General features: G+C 39.6%; 1 protein-coding gene across 1 annotated transcript; it reads left to right on the forward strand.

Annotated features, from left to right (window-relative positions):
- The first annotated feature begins 4,102 nt into the window (after positions 1 to 4,102).
- Positions 4,103 to 19,629, forward strand: LOC139560264 (uncharacterized). Its single transcript, XM_071376880.1, has 6 exons — positions 4,103 to 4,196; positions 12,765 to 12,818; positions 13,012 to 13,713; positions 13,854 to 13,907; positions 15,052 to 16,281; positions 16,427 to 19,629. Exons 1-6 carry the CDS (start codon positions 4,166 to 4,168, stop codon positions 18,433 to 18,435), a joined length of 4,080 nt encoding a protein of 1,359 aa, XP_071232981.1. The 5' UTR covers positions 4,103 to 4,165; the 3' UTR covers positions 18,436 to 19,629.
- The last annotated feature ends 432 nt before the right edge of the window (positions 19,630 to 20,061 follow it).

Genomic DNA, 20,061 nt, shown 5'->3' on the forward strand with positions numbered 1-20,061 from the left:
CAAAATAATCTGAAACACAACCAAAACAAACAGCAAATGCATCCAACAAATTTGTAGTCACAAGCTTGATGAGGTCATTGCGTGGTATGAATATGGGAACATATACTTACTACTTTAATACACACTTTTGGTACCCTAAAATGGGAGGACTACATACAAGAAGTGCAGTAATTTAACTGTCACCCTATATGAATGAAAATACCCTCAAATTAAAGCTGACAGTCTGCACTTTAACACATTGCCATTGTCTGATTTCAAATCCAAACTTTGAGTATAGAGACAAAATAATAAAAAATGCTTCACTGTCCCAATAATTACAGAGGGTACTGTCTAAGAAAAGCCCTGAAGTAAGTGTTAACAAAGAGTCCATGGCTGAGTGGAAATACATCTTATGTCTTCTATATCTGAGTCTTTATATGATGTTTCAGTCAGCTTTCCGTCATAGAGAAGACCTGTCATGATACTGATACTCATTCTGACGTCCTGAATACATCTACAATAGCCTTACCACACCCCTGGATTCCACTGCTGGATTCAGGAGATGACCAGCACTGAGTATTCTTACCTCTAAAATGTTGAACATGTTTGCTAATATGACATACATTTCAGACAGCAATGGCTTTTTACTGTGTTTTCACACATTATCAGAACCCCTGTGATATATCGGTTATGTTGTTGTGTAGTTAGGGTATTAATGAATGTTTCCATAAGAAAATGGGAGCTTGTTTCAAAACTTTTTTATTTGGATCTAAAATTTAAAAAACTAACCAGAGGGTTTGAGGTTTTAGAAAAGCTATGAAAACAACATTAAATACACTCAGGAGAGACTATGTTCACAAAACACTGGAAATGGACAATGTACAACCACAGAAAACATACCAACATACTGACACAAACTTAGATTAGACCGTCTTCAAGTATATTAGCTACCCCTATTCTACAAACACAATACAGACATGTTTTCCGACAGACAAACGTAGTATTAAATGCACAACTTTCACGGGACCATAAAACCTAGAGGGACTAATGTTGGGTTTCCCACAGTCAGGATATCACAGCCAATATATCACAGCCAGTAAAATTATATACCTTCAGGCACTGTAATTGAGCAAATCTGATTAACTATTGCAGGTCTGGAACTTCCTGTTGATAAGACACTAGCCGTCCTGCTTTAGCAGTATTGGACCATGGGAAATATTTCAGCACCTTGGGAGGACCATGAGAGTGTGTGTGTAAAACATTACCTTGTCTCACTTTCTTCCAGTTCTAGCAATCTAGCGTCTAGTTGACATTTGTGTGACGTGTGTTTTTTTGGCACTGGGGTACGGCGGTGGTCTTAGATTCGTGGCCGGGTCGCAGGTGGGGTACAGGTGGAAGAAGCCGGAGGGGGCCTTCTTCACCAGCTGGGGCCGGCAGTAGCGGTCCTTGGTGGGATCGCTGCCCAGGGCAGCATAGGACGGGGCGGGTCCAGTAGCGGGCCTGTAGCCGTAGGCGGCACCTGCGGCACGCAGGTGGTACTGCAGACACTCGGTGTCGTCAGGGTTACAGATACGTAGCAGCTCCGTCTCCTGCTCAGCGGTGAGGAAGGGTTCCAGGACTGGGGCGTAGTAGAACCCTGTAGAGGTCTTCAGAGGGTACGGCAGGAAGGGGGTCAGGACAGGCACTGGGGCAGCTTTGACCGGAGCCGGGGCTGGAGTCAGAGGAGGCTTTGGGGCAGCCATCTTAGGGGCCATGGGGAAGAGGCAGTAGGGGTCGATATAAGGGTTGCACATTCCGACTGTGGCGATCTTGATGGGCGCGGGCATCACCACCTAGGCCTTGGGCTTGCTGTTGGAAAGTATTCAGAACCCTTGACTTTTTCTACATTTTGTTACGCTACAGCCTTATTCTAAAAATCCTCATCAATCTACACACAATAACCCAAAATGACAAAGCAAAAACAGGTTTTAGACATTTTTTGTCAACCCACGGCCTAACTCACAACTCTTCTACAACCCACGGCCTAACTCACAATTCTTCTACTACCCACGGCCTAACTCACAACTCTTCTACAACCCACGGCCTAACTCACAACTCTTCTACTACCCACGGCCTAACTCACAACTCTTCTACAACCCACAGCCTAACTCACAACTCTTCTACAACCCACAGCCTAACTCACAACTCTTCTACAACCCACGGCCTAACTCACAACTCTTCTACAACCCACGGCCTAACTCACAACTCTTCTACAACCCACAGCCTAACTCACAACTCTTCTTCAACCACATGACTTCTTCTCTACTTCCTCCTCTCTCTCCTATTCTCATTAACAGAGCCCCTGTGTGTAACAACCTCCCCTGGCTCTTTCATATATAACTATGGCTACTATCTCCAAATCATGGTGTAGGGCTAATCAGAAGTATTGACTGCCAACTGTGTGTCACTGTGGTCATATCTCCTCTTTATATGGTGTACATGGACGCACACCTGCACAAATACACACACACACACACACACTGGTTATAGTTACAGCTCTAGCAAAACTAGGCCCCATCTTGTTTGGGGCATAACTCAATTTCAGTCATCTCAAAAAAGGAAAAACACACTGAATGATCAATGGGACACATTCCAACTTGACATTACAGCAGAGAGGAAGCAACATTATCTCTATTGCTCTGTCTCTGGTGTGAGGTCACAAAGGAATGACCTCTGGAGTTTCCCTCCCTGTTCTACTTCTCTGGCAGTGGAATTCCTATGTGGTAACACACCCTGCCAGATAGCTGTATTTCCAGCTTCAAGCATTTCCCATTCGACTGTATTTAAGAAGACAATTCAATACCAGACAATAATTACTACAAAATACAACAACCATGATGATTAATTACAAATGTTTTTCATTGTGAGATGCTGCTAGAAACTTAGCATAATAATATCGTAATAATGTAAATCTGAACATTTAGTCTTCACAGAAGAGTGAAATTGATTCCAAATATTCTCTGCTCTATTCATAGTATTTTATCTCAGTTCCTCAAAAGGAAATATTGTTCATTCAACTTTTTCTCAGATTTGACAAAATGCAGGCACCAAAAAATATTGAATTTGGTAGATGACTAAACTGGTTGGTGTCTGAGGAAATGTAAGCATTCTTTGGGAGTCAATAGTCACAACATTTTACTCCAAAATGTAAATGACACCATTTTAAAAAAAGATTTAAAAACATAGTTGTTTTCCAGATAAAGCCACAGAAAGGTATTGTTTATTATACAAGAGGTATCCCCTTTTATGCAAGAAACAGTTATTTTGGCACTCCAAACTTTAAGCACACCACCCAGGTTTCTCTGGTTACTGGTGCCACCTTGTGGAGGAAGCTTTTCATTGTGAAGGTGAGTTTACTGTCTAGATATACATGGAGACATTTTGGTATTCTGTCTTTACAGTTATGTTTTGCCAAGCTTGATCTACCTGACCAACTCAAATCACTTCAGAGTAACATCAAACCAAGTAATTTAGCTAATTACTTTGATGTGGGATTGGAGATGTGTACAGTATATGCCCAATATCAATTGAATATAACATTTATTTGAATTATAATTCAAAAACTATTTGAGTTTTACAATTACATTTTTTGTTTGTTTAACAATGTCTGCCAAAAGCTGGGTTTAATTCAATGAGATGACTTGTTAATGGCTAAATGAGCTGGGTTTAATTCACTGAAATGACTTGTTAATGGCTAAATTGGCTGGGTTTAATTCACTGAGATGACTTGTTAATGGCTAAATGAGCTGGGTTTAATTCACTGAAATGACTTGTTAATGGCTAAATGAGCTGGGTTTAATTCACTGAGATGACTTGTTAATGGCTAAATGAGCTGGGTTTAATTCACTGAGATGACTTGTTAATGGCTAAATGAGCTGGGTTTAATTCACTGAGATGACTTGTTAATGGCTAAATGAGCTGGGTTTAATTCACTGAAATGACTTGGGCATGCAAGTTAAAGTATGCCAGGTGAAGAACATTCAGTCTTATTGTTATTCTGATTACAAATGCTCAAGTTAGTGGTTTGCAAACAAATTCAACATGTAGATTTCAGTCTCTCCACAACTCCCTTTAACAGGTGGGAACAGGTTTTACTGCAACTTTCACTTTCATTTATCTGGCCCAGTACAGACATTTTAATAATGAAATGGCGGACGCTGCATCATCCACAGACGAAGGTAAGAGCAGTAAAACCTAAAAAATATATCTGTTGGTTTGATGTTCATCATTGCTTGTAATGTATCATTCATAATGTTGGCCTACATGTCTAACTCAATATGCCAAACAGGCAAATATATATATTTTGGGGGATCATCTTGGGTAACTGCTCTTCTTCCAGTATGGCCATCCTCAATCTCTATGCTTCAGTGCTCTATCTTTGGAAAATGCATTTACAGGAAATATCTGAAACAAGGGGTTCTGGAGAAGGCCTTCACCAGGCAGGCACCATATTATTGTTTTCCACTTTATATTTATAAAAATGTAACACCTAAAAAAATATATTTAGGTTTGAAAATGACTTTCAACATTCTATTAAGCAACAATGGAATTTGACGTCAGTTGATGAACCATAAAAATAAAAACACAATCTATAGGCCATTACCTAATACCAGAATTATGATGCACCTGCCTATTTACTCATAGAAATATACATATTTTAATATCTCTGAGTATCCACATGCGATAATGATCAATAGGTATGACTTGCACTTTACATTTGCAACATAGTTAGGAGTTAAATTGGTGACTACATTTACTTTGTTGGATAATCACTGTTTAAAGATCCATCATTATCTAATTTACTGGAGTCGTAATGTAGCTAGCTATTTATTTATAATTTGTTTACTAAAACGACTGTAGCATTTTTGTGTTTTCAACATTGCCAGGTTGTCACGCCCTGGCCGTAGAGAGGTTTTTATTCTCTATTTTGGTTAGGTCAGGGTGTGACTAGAGTGGGCATTCTAGGTTTTCTGTTTCTATGTTGGTGTGTTTGAATCCCAATCGGAGGCAGCTGTCTATCGTTGTCTCTGATTGGGAATCAGATATAAGTTGTCAGTTTCCTTTTGGGTTTTGTGGGATCTTGTCTTTTGTTTATTGTGTGTAGGCACGACTAGCTTTACGTTCGGTTTGTGTTCATTGGTTTTTCCCGGTGTTACATTTGTAAAAATAAAGAGAGAATGTATGCCATTTCATCAGCTTGGCAGAGATTCTTCTGTATGCGACATAGATATGCATCCAGTCATTACACTAGCTGTCTAACCAGTTTAGCAAGGGCTTTGTTAACTTTTGCCTTGCTCAGACTATCAGTTTGAAGTGACCCAAATATTTTTTTACCTGAATTCAAAACATCTATGAATGTGATACAAATTCAACCTTTTCCCCTAGGTATTAATAAAAGCCCAAAAGCATGTGCTCAAATAAGATTTGTATCACATTCATAGATGTTTTGAAATCAGGTAAAAACGGTCTGAACGGTCAGATCGGATTTATTTTTGCTGAAGTGTTTTTTTAGTGACTCTCTGTGGTACGGTGTTGTCTGACATCACAAGTATCTGAGATATATCAACACATATGTGACCGACTGGCTCGGTTTGGTCTTATATAGCAAAATGTAAAATGTTTTTTTTTAGAGACTCAGAGCTAGAAAATGGTATATCATACACTACAGTTGAGGAACAATGGGAAAGTAATTCTGCTTTGAAAGTTGATAAACTTGTAACCCCACTTTTGAGAAAATGGCCCTTGAATGTTTTGGTACACCTACTGTAGCGCTCATCTTTGTCTATACCTGCATCATTCACACCCTTGTAAGCCTTAGCCCCACCCATCTATTTAAGGATTCACATGTGAGGCCATGTGCTAAACAGAGTGAGTACGGTAGTGTACTAAATAACCAAAGATGTCAAGACTAAAGGCTGGTTTATCCTCTTTGGGCTAGGCGTGATGCTAGCGCCCGGCCTCGACAACATCCGGTGAAATTGCAGAGCGCGAATTTCAAAAATACAAAATTCGGAATATTAACCTTTTATGGCTGCAGGCCGATGTCGGTACACTTATGACAACAGCCAGCTCAAGTGCAGGGCGCGAAATTCAAAAGATATTTTTTTGAAATATTTAACTTTCACACATTAACTAGTCCAATACAGCAAATGAAAGATAAACATCTTGTGAATCCAGCCAACATGTCCGATTTTTAAAATGTTTTACAGCGAAAACACCACGTATATTTATGTTAGCTCACCACCAAATACAAAAAAGCACAGACATTTTTCACAGCACAGGTAGCTTGCACAAAACCAACCAAACTAACCAAGAACCAACCAAACTAACCAGGAAACAACTTCATCAGATGACAGTCTTATAACATGTTATACAATAAATCTATGTTTTGTTCGAAAAATGTGCATATTTGAGGTATAAATCAGTTTTACATTGCAGCTACCATCACAGCTACCGTCACAAATAGCACCGAAGCAGCCAGAGTAATTACAGACACCAACGTGAAATACCTAAATACTCATCATAAAACATTTCTGAAAAATACATGGTGTACAGCAAATGAAAGACAAACATCTTGTGAATCCAGCCAATATTTCTGATTTTTTAAGTGTTTTACAGCGAAAACACAATATAGCATTATATTAGCTTACTACAATAGCCTACCACACAACCCCATTCATTCAACGCAACGTTAGTGATGTCGAATAAACCAGCAAAAGATATACATTTTTTCACTAACCTTCATAAACTTCATCAGATGACAGTCCTATAACATCATATTACACAATACATATATGGTTTATTCGAAAATGTGCATATTTAGAGCTGAAATCGGTGGTTATACATTGTGCTAACGTAGCATCTTTTTCCCAGAATGTACGGACACTCACCTATTCTGACCAAATAACTATTCATAAACTTTACTAAAAAATACATGTTGTATAGGAAATGATAGATACACTAGTTCTTAATGCAATCGCCGTGTTAGAATTCTAAAAATAACTTCAGTACGACATACAGATTACGTTATGGCAAGAGAGCGCACAAAATCTGGGTGCAAACTAATAGTAAACATGTTCGACAGATATATGAAATAACATCATAAATGGGTCCTACTTTTGATGATCTTCCATCAGAATGTTGTACAAGGGGTCCTTTGTCCAGAACAATCGTTGTTTGGATTTAGAATGGCCTTTTTCCCTCTTGAATTAGCAAGCAAACTAGCCAAGTGGCGCGAAGCTGTCCATCGTCAACAAACGCAGAGAAAGGATAACGTCTAACCTCCCGAAAAAATTTCAATAATATGATAAAACTATATTGAAAAAACATACTTTACGCCTCCCGGGTGGCGCAGTGGTCTAGGGCACTGCATCGCAGTGCTAGCTGCGCCACCAGAGTCTCTGAGTTCGCGCCCAGGCTCTGTCGCAGCCGGCCGCGACCGGGAGGTCCGTGGGGCGACGCACAATTGGCATAGCGTCGTCCGGGTTAGGGAGGGTTTGGCCGGTAGGGATATCCTTGTCTCATCGCGCTCCAGCGACTCCTGTGGCGGGCCGGGCGCAGTGCGCGCTAACCAAGGGGGCCAGGTACACGGTGTTTCCTCCGACACATTGGTGCGGCTGGCTTCCGGGTTGGAGGCGCGCTGTGTTAAGAAGCAGTGCGGCTTGGTTGGGTTGTGCTTCGGAGGACGCATGGCTTTCGACCTTCGTCTCTCCCGAGCCCGTATGGGAGTTGTAGCGATGAGACAAGATAGTAATTACTAGCGATTGGATACCACGAAAATTGGGGAGGAAATGGGATAAAAAAAATAATAAAAAAAAATAAAAAAAACATACTTTACGATGATATTGTCACATTTATCAAATAAAATCAAAGCCGGAGATAGTAGCTGTCTATAACGACAGCTTTTCAGAAGGCAATCCAGGGTCCTTTCTCTCGCCTTCCTGAAGACAGGAAATTGGTGTCACGTCATGCCAAGAGCTCTTATTCGACCTCAGATCAAGCTATACACTCCATTTCTTCTCTCACTGCCTATTGACATCTAGTGGAAGGCGTATGAAGTGCATGTATACTAATACATATCAAGCAAATGAATAGGGATGCCCTGGGACAGAGCATCGATTTCAGATTTTCCACTTCCTGTCAGGAAGTTTGCTGCAAAATGAGTTCTGTTTTACTCACAGATATAATTCAAACGGTTTTAGAAACTTGAGAGTGTTTTCTATCCAATAGTAATAATACTATGCATATTGTACGAGCAAGAATTGAGTACGAGGCCGTTTGAAATGGGCACCTTTTATCCAAGCTACTCAATACTGCCCCTGCAGCCATAAGAAGTTAAACATTCATGAAAATACAAGTGTTATACATCAGTAAAAATCTTAACTTCTTGTTAATCCAGCCCCTTTGTCAGATTTCAAAAAGGCTTTACGGCGAAAGCACACCATGCGATTATCTGAGGACAGCGCCCAGCACACAAAAGCATTAAAAACATTTTCCAACCAGGCAGATGCGTCACGAAAGTCAGAAATAGCGATAAAATAAATCACTTACCTTTGAAGATCGTTCTCTGTTGGCAATCCAAAAGGTCCCAGCTACATCACAAGTGGTCGTTTTGTTCGATAAAGTCCTTCTTTATATCCCCAAAAAGTCTGTTTAGCTGGCGTGCTTCATTCAATAATCCACCGGTTTCCCTCGTTCAAAATGCATACAAATGAATCCCGTAAGTTACCAATAAACTTCTTCTAAACAAGTCAAACAACGTTTCTAATCAAACCTCAGGTACCCTAATGTAAATAAATTATACAATTTAAGACAGAGAATAGTATTGTCATTACCGTAGATAAACAACGGAGTACGCACACTCACCGGAACGCGCTACAAACACTACAGCCAAAATGGAAACCACTTACAAATTCTAGCAAATTTTTTCAAAAAACAAGCCTGAAACTCTTTCTAAAGGCTGTTGACATCTAGTGGAAGCCCTAGGAACTGCAATCTGGGAGGTATTCCTTTTATATTCCCATTGACACCCATAGTAATCACTGTTGAGCTGGGGAAAAAACATTCTGGATGGATTGTCCTCGAGTTTTTGCCTGCCATATTAGTTCTGTTATACTCACAGACATTATTTTAACAGTTTTGGAAACTTTATACATTTTCATAAACACAAAAATTAGAAGGACATGACTAAAAACAAACAAAATATAACTATTGTAAAATAGATTGTGTCCATAAAATGTATATAGTATGTATAAGCTGGAAATAGAAGCCTTAGTGTTGTTGTTTGTTCATTTACTCCAGTTAGGGGAGTTAGTGGAAAATAAAGGAAAATATATGTATATACTGTATACAGTGCCTTCGGAAAGTATTCAGACCCCTTGACTTTTTCCACATTTTGTTACGTTAGTCTTATTCTAAAATGGATTAAATAAATACAAATCCTCAGTAATCTACACACAATACCCTGTAATGACAAAGCGAAAACAGATATTTCGAAATTTTTGCAAAAAAATAAAACATTATAACGTAAACTCAACAAAAAAAGAAACGGACCTTTTTCAGGACCCTGTCTTTCAAAGATAATTCATAAAAATCCAAATAACTTTCCCATGCTTGTTCAATGAACCATAAACAATTAATTGCACCTGTGGAATGGTCGTTAAAACTTCTTAAGGCTAGGGGGCAGTATTCGGAAGGCGAGCAAAACCTTGAGACTTCCTAAGATATCGTGCACCAGCTGTTGTTTACAAATAAGCATAGACCACTGATAATCTCCCTCGATCTGGGGCTCCACGCAAGATCTCACCCCTTGGGGTCAAAATGATAGTTAGGAGTTAAATTGGTGACTAAATTTACTTTGTTGGATAATCACTGTTTAAAGATCCATCATTATCTAATTTACTGGAGTCGTAATGTAGCCGGAAAGTAGAGCATTGCAGTAGTCTAACCTAGAAGTATCAAAAGCATGGATACATTTTTCTGCATCATTTTTGGACAGAAAGTTTCTGATTTTTGCAATGTTACGTAGACGGAAAAAAGCTGTCGTTGAAACAGTGTTTGTCAAAAGAGAGATCAGGGTCCAGAGTAACGCCGAGGTCCTTCACAGTTTTATTTGTGACGACTGTACAACCATCAAGATTAATTGTCAGATTCAACAAAAGATCTCTTTGTTTCTTGGGACAGAACAAGCATCTCTGTTTTGTCTGAGTTTAAAAGTAGAAAGTTTCCAGCCATCCACTTCCTTATGTCTGAAACACAGGCTTCTAGCGAGGGCAATTTTGGGGCTTCACCATATTTAATTGAAATGTACAGCTGTGTGTCATCCGCATAGCAGTGAAAGTTAACATTATGTTTTCGAATGACATCCCCAAGAGGTAAAATATATAGTGAAAACAATAGTGGTCCTAAAACGGAACCTTGAGGAACACCGAAATTTACAGTTGATTTGTCAGAGGACGAACCATTCACAGAGACAAACTGATTTCTTTCCGACAGATAAGATCTAAACCAGGCAAGAACTTGCCCGTGTAGACCAAATTGGGTTTCCAATCTCTCCAAAATAATGTGGTGGTCGATGTTATCAAAAGCAGCACTAAGGTCTAGGAGCACGAGGACAGATGCAGAGCCTCGGTCTGACGCTATTAAAAGGTCATTTACCACCTTCACAAGTGCAGTCTCAGTGCTATGATGGGGTCTAAAACCAGAATGAAGCTTTTCGTATACATTGTTTGTCTTCAGGAAGGCAGTGAGTTGCTGTGCAACAGCTTTTTCAAAATGTTTTGAGAGGAAAGGAAGATTCGATATAGGCCGATAGTTTTTTATATTTTCTGGGTCAAGGTTTTTGCTTTTTCAAGAGAGGCTTTATTACTGCCACTTTTAGTGAGTTTGGTACACATCCGGTGGATAGAGAGCCGTTTATTATGTTCAACATAGGAGGGCCAAGCACAGGAAGCAGATCTTTCAGTAGTTTAGTTGGAATAGGGTCCAGTATGCAGCTTGAAGGTTTAGAGGCCATGATTATTTTCATCATTATGTCAAGAGATATAGTACTAAAACACTTGAGTGTCTCTCTTGATCCTAGGTCCTGGCAGAGTTGTGCAGACTCAGGACAACTGAGCTTTGGAGGAATACACAGATTTAAAGAGGAGTCCGTAATTTGCTTTCTAATGATCATGATCTTTTCCTCAAAGAAGTTCATGAATTTATTACTGCTGAAGTGAAAGCCATCCTCTCTTGGGGAATGCTGCTTTTTAGTTAGCTTTGCGACAGTATCAAAAATAAATTTGGGATTGTTCTTATTTTCCTCAATTAAGTTGGAAAAATAGGATGATCGAGCAGCAGTGAGGGCTCTTCGATACTGCACGGTACTGTCTTTCCAAGCTAGTCGGAAGACTTCCAGTTTGGTGTGGCGCCATTTCCGTTCCAATTTTCTGGAAACTTGCTTCAGAGCTCGGGTATTTTCTGTATACCAGGGAGCTAGTTTCTTATGACAAATGTTTTTAGTTTTTAGGGGTTCAACTGCATCTAGGGTATTGCACAAGGTTACATTTAGTTCCTCAGTTAGGTGGTTAACCGATTTTTGTACTCTGACATCCTACATAGAAGATCATAAAGAAGTATTGCTTTGTGATCATTTCTGATAACTGTCAGACAGATGTGGGGATTTTAATGCGGCTCATTTATCAAGACTCGTGAAACTGCCCCCTTCAAATGGGAAGGCATGTCCCCGTGCTTTGACTAGTCAGTCCCCGCACATGTTCGGGCTGTGCGCTCCGATGAACTTACGGCTGTCATTCCACTTCTGACACCAATGTAGCGAACGACAGGGAGGGGAAGGAAGTGAACCTGGGTCACTGGCGTGAAAGGCCAACACTCTATGCATTGTGCCTATAGGGTTAGTCCACTTGGTGGGAATTGTAAACTGTAAAAACTGTTTTCAGAGGATTGTGGGTAATATATATATTTTTTTACATTACAATACTTTTAAACAATGTTGCATGTTTGAAGAAACAAAAGCACATTTGTATATTAGTATCAAACAGTTTGTTGTGCTGTGAGGTGTAATGGATCATGATGAACGGATAGCAAAACCATTGGGAAAGATTAAGTAGATCTAATGTACAATAACAGTTCTGGATTTGATACAATTAAGTTGGATCTTAGCCATTGTTTTATGCTGGACTTAATATATTAGTGTTTGAGAAACATTAAAAGTAAAATATATCATACATAAAAATACATCATCTTGAGTATACCCAAAAAGCTGATGCAAATAGTTGCAATTTGATTTTGAATTGGAATCAGCACAATATTTTATTTATTATTTGATCAATTGTTCACAATAACGTTGATATGACATTAAATTAGCTTACCGAAAACCTACATAACTACTCAACAAAAAAATGTTTTCAGAAGAAAGTAGCAGGAGCACTTCAAGTATTCCACAAGAACCAGAGGTGCTCTTAAAGGGGAATCAGGGTGATCTGATGATGTATTTTAATTACGTTTTTGCCCATACATTTTACATACATACATTTTACATACATACATTTTACATACATACATTTTACGTTTTTACCCATTCATTAGTGGGTTTTTAATTTTCAAACTCTCACGAGTGCCTGGACTTTGACTTTTTTATGCCACTTAGCACCTATTTGGGGTTATAATTGTTCCTAATTGCTTTTCAAAAAAAAAAATCTGTTTGTCTTCAAATCGCTCATGTAATTAATTGGATGTGTTTTCAGTCTCAAATCCAAAGGCCCTGAGACGCAACAGTATGGAACTATTGCCCCCAAAGAGTGAGTGATCAATAAAATATCAAGGAGATTTTTTTTCTCTGTCTAGATTGAAGAGTTGTGCTTATGTTGTTCTGTTGAAATATGGTGCATAATGTTCTGAAAGAAAAGCAAACCAAAATGTTAGTGTCAACATTTTCAACAATGTTTTCCAGCAGACATTTTAAATAAGGTTGTGGTGGTGTTTATGTTACAGTGTCTGAAAGTCCTACAGAGCTAAGGATTGTGCTGCTCGGCAAGAATGGCTCTGAGAAGAGTGCTGTTGGGAACTTGATCCTGGACACAGTGGCATTTGACCCAAACTATGTACGAAGTTGCTGTGAGAGAGCCAGGGGTCATGTGGAGGGAAGACACATAGCTGTGATCAACACTCCAGACCTGTTAGGCCCTCACATCTCACATGACAAACTCTCAGAGGAACTGCGTTGCTGTGTCACTCTGTCTGACCCGGGACCTCATATGTTCCTGTTGGTGCTGCAGCCTGAGAAGTTCACACAAGAAGAGGGAGACAGAATCAAGACAATCCTAGACACCCTCAGTGATCGGTCCTTTGACTACTCAATGGTACTGACAACTCATGAAGACAAGAGGGGACACATGGATGAGGATCACCCTCTGAATCAGATGGTCAGAGCCTGTAGAGGGAGGCAGCACCTCAGTGACCGCACTCAACTTATGGCAGATGTTGACAAGATTGTAAAGGAGAATGGAGGAGACTATCTCACCTGTGAGCCATTTGAAGATAGTTCAAGTGACATGGTTCAAGGGAAAGAGGAAATCCACAGGAGTAAAACTGATTGGAGCCTCAAATCTTCCTCTGAGGAACAACTTGGAAAGGATGTTTCGGAACAAGGTGAATCAGCACAATTGGACAAATGGGAGAAAATTAGAGAAATTGGTAAGTATACAGAGAGCACAAAACTTATTGTGAGATGAACATTGAATACAACTGACAATTAACTTCTGTTTCATTATGACTGGTTTAAATTGACTGCAAAGAGGAAGTCACTGAAATTAATAGTGTCAACCTTTTTTCAGGACTGGTATCACTTAAGCAAGAAAGACGGAAGCCATCAGGTAGACATGAAAAATGTGGGTAAAATTCAGTAGTTATTATACACCATAATGCAACTATTTGTTATTTAAGAGGGAGGGCTACGGCTCAGAAGGATTTGTCATTAGGACACATTTTCATTATTGTTGTTTCTGTTTTCAAAATGTCTATCCTGATGGGCAAATATGGTACAAAAGCTGTGTAGGTAGACGTGACCAAAATAAATAAATATATATATACGTTTTATTATTCACTTAAGTCCATTTCAATATTCTGTCGACCTCCATTCCCAATGTGTTTGTATCTCTGAGGTCCTACTGTACTTTATAGTATCATGCTCGTCATTGTTTTGTTTTAATACTTTTACCGATTAGAATGTGGTATGAGTTCACAGCTCATAAACCAACAGTATCTATCAATTTGAGGTCATTGCGCCCTCTGGTGGATACAAAGACAAATACGGATCAACATTTAGAGATTATTTTTGAGGTGCTGCTTAGTGCAGAGATGTGCTGTATAGACCCCCCCCCCCCCCCCCTTTGTCAATATATTTGGCTCTATTTACTCTCAGATTCGAAAATGCTAATTAGCATCAATGTAGACATCATGCAAAACTACAAATCCCTACAAGCTCCTGAACGTCATAGCTTACAACTTTGCTAACAGGTCAATTTAAAACTTGCACAAGACAGTTCACAGAATTGTCAATTTTTAAAGAAATGTTGCCAATTTATTCATTACTACATGTAGATAACATTAGATAGTTAATCCAGAGATTCTTACCTAAGCCTACATGAAACACAGCCCTTATTTTAAGTGATTCTAAAATCCCCTATTGGAAAAATGAATGGTGGAAAAACGATAGGAACCATTTCCCTGTATGATCTCTAGGTTTTATGGGTATTATGACACCTCCACTGTGGGGCTCTATGATGGCCATTAACAATGGTGCTTTGGCGTACAATGTGAGGGATCACTGTGCAAAATAAAATGCTGGAACTGAACTCACACAATATTATTGACTACTACTGTCAAGCATTTTGAAAACAAGCATTGGGAGTAAAGCTTTGTTAATTCACAACAGGGACAATCCTCCAGTGTGAACATTTGGTAAACAGATCAACTACATTATGTTTTATATGCATATCCTTATATTAATGAATTTGTACATGTGTTTTACAGTGTCTTCACTCAGGATTCTGCTTCTGGGGAAGAGCGACGACAAGAAGAGTACTGTTGGTAACATGATCCTACGGAAAGAGGCTTTTAGGCCTGCTCATTTCTTCAACTATAAACAGCCATGTGATTCAGCCAGTGGGGAGGTGAATGGCAAGTCTGTTACTGTTGTAAAGACTCCAGACTTCTTTGCTCCACGTCTGACTGTGGAGTCCCTGATGGAGGAGATGGAGAATTGTAAGTCCCTCTCTGCTCCTGGGCCTCATGGGGTCCTGCTGGTGTTGAAGCCTGAGGAGTTCACGGAGAAGAACAGAACCACATTCAAGTTGATCCTGAGTATATTTGGTAAAGAGGCCATCAAGCACTCAATGGTGATCATTACTCACGAGGGAGTTGCAGGAAATCCTCATCTGAGTCCAATGATCGTAGAATGTGGAGGAAGGCATCATGAAATGTACAAACAAGGAAGTGACCACAAAGAGTTAACTGAAAAGATAGAAAAGATGGTAGAGGAGAATGAATGGAGATACCTCACCTCCAATGAAGAGACGACACATGATACCATGACACCAAAGGCTCAGAGACTGAACATGGTTCTATGTGGCAGAAGAGGAGCTGGGAAGACTTCTATAGCCAATGTCATACTGGGTCAGACAGAGTCCAGTCCAAAGTCCAGCTCCTCCTCAGTGTGTGTGAAGAGAGAAGGAGAGGTGTGTGGGTTGCCAGTCACCCTTATCGAGCTTCCTGCTCTGTATGGAACACATCTCACTCAGGAGGAAGTGATGCGTGAGACTTTCCACTGTGTCTCTCTCTGTGACTCTGGAGTCCATGCTTTCCTCCTGGTCGTACCTTTGGGTCCACTCACTGATGAAGACAAAGGAGAGTTGGAGACCATCCAGAAGATTCTCAGCTCACGAGTCAATGCCTTTAACATGGTCCTGTTTAGACAGGATTACATTCCAGTTGATAAAACTGCAGTTGACTTTGTGGAACAAAATGCAGACACAAAGCAACTGATCAAGATATGCGGAGGGCGATATAAAATCTTTGATGCTTTGAAGATTGAGAACGCCAAGCAGACGACAGAACTTGTAGCAGAAATAGTCAAAATGATGGATCAGAACAGAACCTGCTACACTCTGTACATGTACATGGAGGCTAAACACCAATCAGAACTGGAGGAAAAGAACAGAAGAATCAAGGATTTAGAGGAGAGAATCAGGAACATGTCACAAGGTGAGTTTGTTGAACACAGGGAGGAACAAATATTAGGGGTTGATTGGGAAAGCAATGACTTTACAGTATGAACCTTCAGTGTTGATTTCAATATCAGTTCATGCTGTAATTAACATTAATTTATTATAATTTGTTTAATTTGTAGGTGCTGAAATGGAGTGTTCCAGCACAGAGTGCATAAGGGTGGTGCTGATTGGGAAAACTGGAAATGGGAAGAGCGCCTCCGCAAACACTATCCTGGGCAGAGATGAATTTGAGTCTGAATCCAGCCCTGATTCTGTGACAACAGTTTGCAAGAAGGCAGTCGGCAAAGTTGATGGAAGAACAGTTGCTGTGGTGGACACCCCTGGTCTTTTTGACACAACATTGTCTAATAAAGATGTTCAGCAAGAGATAGTGAAATGTGTTTCCCTGTCAGCTCCTGGACCCCATGTGTTTATCATAGTGTTGAGTATCGGGAGAATCACTCAAGAGGAGCTGGACACTTTGGACCTCATAGAGACAACCTTTGGTCCACGGGCAGGAATGTTCTGCTTAGTTCTGTTTACTAGAGGAGATGACTTGAAAAATAAATCAATTCAAGATTACATTGGGAAAAGCAAGCATGACAAACTGAAAAAACTGATCCGAGATTGTGGAGACAGATTCCATGTCTTCAACAACAACAACAACAATAACCGCACACAGGTCACTGAGCTTCTTAAGAAGATTAACAAAATGGTGTCCATGAACAAGGGCAGTTTCTACACCAATGAGATGTTCCAGGAGGCAGAGGCAGCCATTAAACAAAAACAGGAAGCAATACTGAAGGAGAGAGAGATGGAGATAAAAGCTGACATGGAGAAACTGAAAGTTAGCCATGAAACAGACATGGAAAAGATGAAGTCAAAGTTGGAAGAGGAGAGATTGAAAGTTCAGGAGGAAAGACAGCTGAGAGAAAAACTGTTGAGAGAGAGAGAAGAAGCTATAAGAAAAGAGCATGAAGACAAGGAGAAAGCAGAGAAGGAAGAAAGAGAGTTGGAGGACAAAAAAAGGAAAAAAGATGAAAAGTTGAAAAAAGAAATATGGGACACAGAAAAAGAGAAGATGGAAAAAGAGATACAAACTCAGGAAATAAAGTTGAAAAACCTCCAAAGAGAAAAGGAAGAAGAATATAACATGAGGATGGAAAAACTGAGAAAAGAAGAGAAAGACAAAGAAGAACAACTTCAAAATCAAGAAAGGAAGTTTGATAAACTAAAAAGGGAACAGGAGGAAGAAATTAAAAGGAGAGAGAAAGAAGAGGATGAGAGGAGAAAGAAGGACGAGAAAGAAAGACAAGAGTGGCAAAGAAAAATAAAGGAAGCAGAGAAAGGTCAAACAGAACTCCAAGAGGTCATGCGTAGAGAAAAAGAGGAATGGGAGGAACAGTTGAAGAAAGAAAGAGACAGACAACAGGAAGAAGAAAGGCTGAGGAGACAGAAGGAGGCAGACACTCTTGTAGAACAAGAGAAAAAACAGAGGATATTGAGAGAGCAGTTTGAAAGAGAGAGGGAACAAGATAGAATAAAGATGAAGCAATCAGAAGAGCAGAGGAGAGAAATAGAGCAGAAAGAAAGAGAAAAAATTGAAAAAGACTTTGAAGAAAAGAGGAGAGAGTTGACAGACAAAATGACAATGCAACAAGAGCAGTGGGAGAAAGAACGTGGAGAGGAACAGGAAAGAAGATTTAAAGAGGATGTAAATCGAGGAGTGGAGGAGAGACTAAGACTAAGAAAACTGGAGGAAACATTTCAACAAGAACGTGAAGAAGAAAACAGGAGGAAGGAGAAGGAAGATAAAGTCAGGAAAGAACAAGAAGAGAATAAATGGAAGGAAATGAGGGCAGAGCATGAAAGGGAAACAAAAGAAATGATGGATAAATATGAACAAGAGGCCAGAAGACATGCAGAGGAGATTAATAACTTTAAAGAGAAATATGAAAATGACATCCAGAAACTATTGGATCAACATGAAGAAGAGAAGGAGAAACTAATACAAAAGCACAAAGAGGAGTATGATCTTTTGATTGCTCTATATGGTCATGATAAAACAAAACTGACTGAGGAAATCAATGACTTGAATAAGAAGCATGAGGAAGAGATAAAGCACCTGTACAGATGTGTTGTACAGTGAGAATCTTGAGCCCTATTTGAATGGGACTGGTATAATTAAGCAATAAGGCCCGAGGAGGTGTGGTATATGGCCAATATACCACGTCTAAGGGTTGTTCTTATGTACGACGCAATGCTGGGTCCTTGGATACAGCACTTAGCCGTGATATATTGGCCATATGCCACGAACCCCTGAGGTGCCTTATTGCTATTATAAACTGGTTACCAACATAGTCAGAGCAGTAAAAATATTTTTGGGTCATACCTGGGGTATATGGTCTGATTTTCCACGGCTTTCAGCTAATCAGTATTCAGGGATCAAAGCACCCAGTTTACTATAACTAATGAACATTGTAACTTAATACCTGAAATGTAAATATATGTTTAAATAGACTGCGGTGATATGAGCAGCAGTGTGAACCAGAGATAATTCAGAGTGAGCGTGATGCAAGAGGTTAGACTCCCAAACAGAACATCTGCGGCTGTGTGCTTGGGCATGGGAGTCATCAATCTCCTGTGATGTGATATCTGCCTGATACTATTTTGAATAGATGTTCTCTGTCCTAGAACATCAGTACATAAAGGGGAATTGTCCAAAACTCCATTTATGGTTTCTAAACCTATTTGTTTATTGTTTATTATCCTTGTTCAAAGGCCTTGACTCATGAAAGTTGTCACGTTCTGACTCTAGTTATTGTGTTAATCCTTTGTTTTGTTGGTCATGGTTCACCACAAGACGACCGTTACAAAAGTAAAGATGTTGCTGGATTGTTGGTCATTTTTTATCGATGTGCTCGGGTGTCATTTTCCTAAAGTCTGAAATTAGCATGTTGAGCACTTTAGTTCGTCTCCATTCAAGGACACTTTCACGAAATACTACCATCCACAATATACATGTGATAAAGCAGCAGTCTGGGACAGAAAAGTGTTTAATTTTTTTTACTTACATGATGATAGACCAGCACATCTACAGAAAACAATGTCATCTTTACATGAAGCGTTAGCAAAGTATATTGAAGCCCTATTTAAATGGGACTGGTATAATTAAGTTGTAAGGCCCGAGGAGGTGTGGTATATGGCCAATATAACATGGCTAAGGGCTGTTCTTATGATGTCATATGTTTCATTTTTCTGTCTGTGACTGTGCTTTATATATTCTGATGCTATTTCTGTCTTTGTGTTGTAAAATGAGAATAAAAGACAAATCAACAAATGAGTTTAATCTTGATTTATTTTATTTCTTCCTTTTACTTCATAGTTGTTCCCACAGTCTTGTTTAAAACGCAGCTGAGTTCTTTTAAACTTGGAGGAGGTCCCCAGTAGAGATTCTCCATTGAACATGTATTGTAGTCCAGGACTAGGTTTAATGTATGTGAGAGAACTTGGCCCAACACATGAAAACTAAGATAAAACTACAGAGCTGTTTTACTCAAATCTGGTTTTATAACCTTTTTGAGAAAAGAGATGGTTTCAGTGAGCAGTAAATCTAATTTATCCTCAGTAGTCCTTTCCCTAGTGGAGATGGTCTAAACTCTCTTCAACCAGCAGAAACACCAGAAACCAAACATTTACAAGACGACACCTGCAATCCAGTGCATATTTCCACAGGTTTCCAGAAGCACACTTTGGCCTCAAGGTGTAGCCCCCT

This window comes from Salvelinus alpinus, chromosome 30 (genome assembly GCF_045679555.1).
Source record: "Salvelinus alpinus chromosome 30, SLU_Salpinus.1, whole genome shotgun sequence".
Classification (NCBI taxonomy): Eukaryota; Metazoa; Chordata; class Actinopteri; order Salmoniformes; family Salmonidae; genus Salvelinus; species Salvelinus alpinus.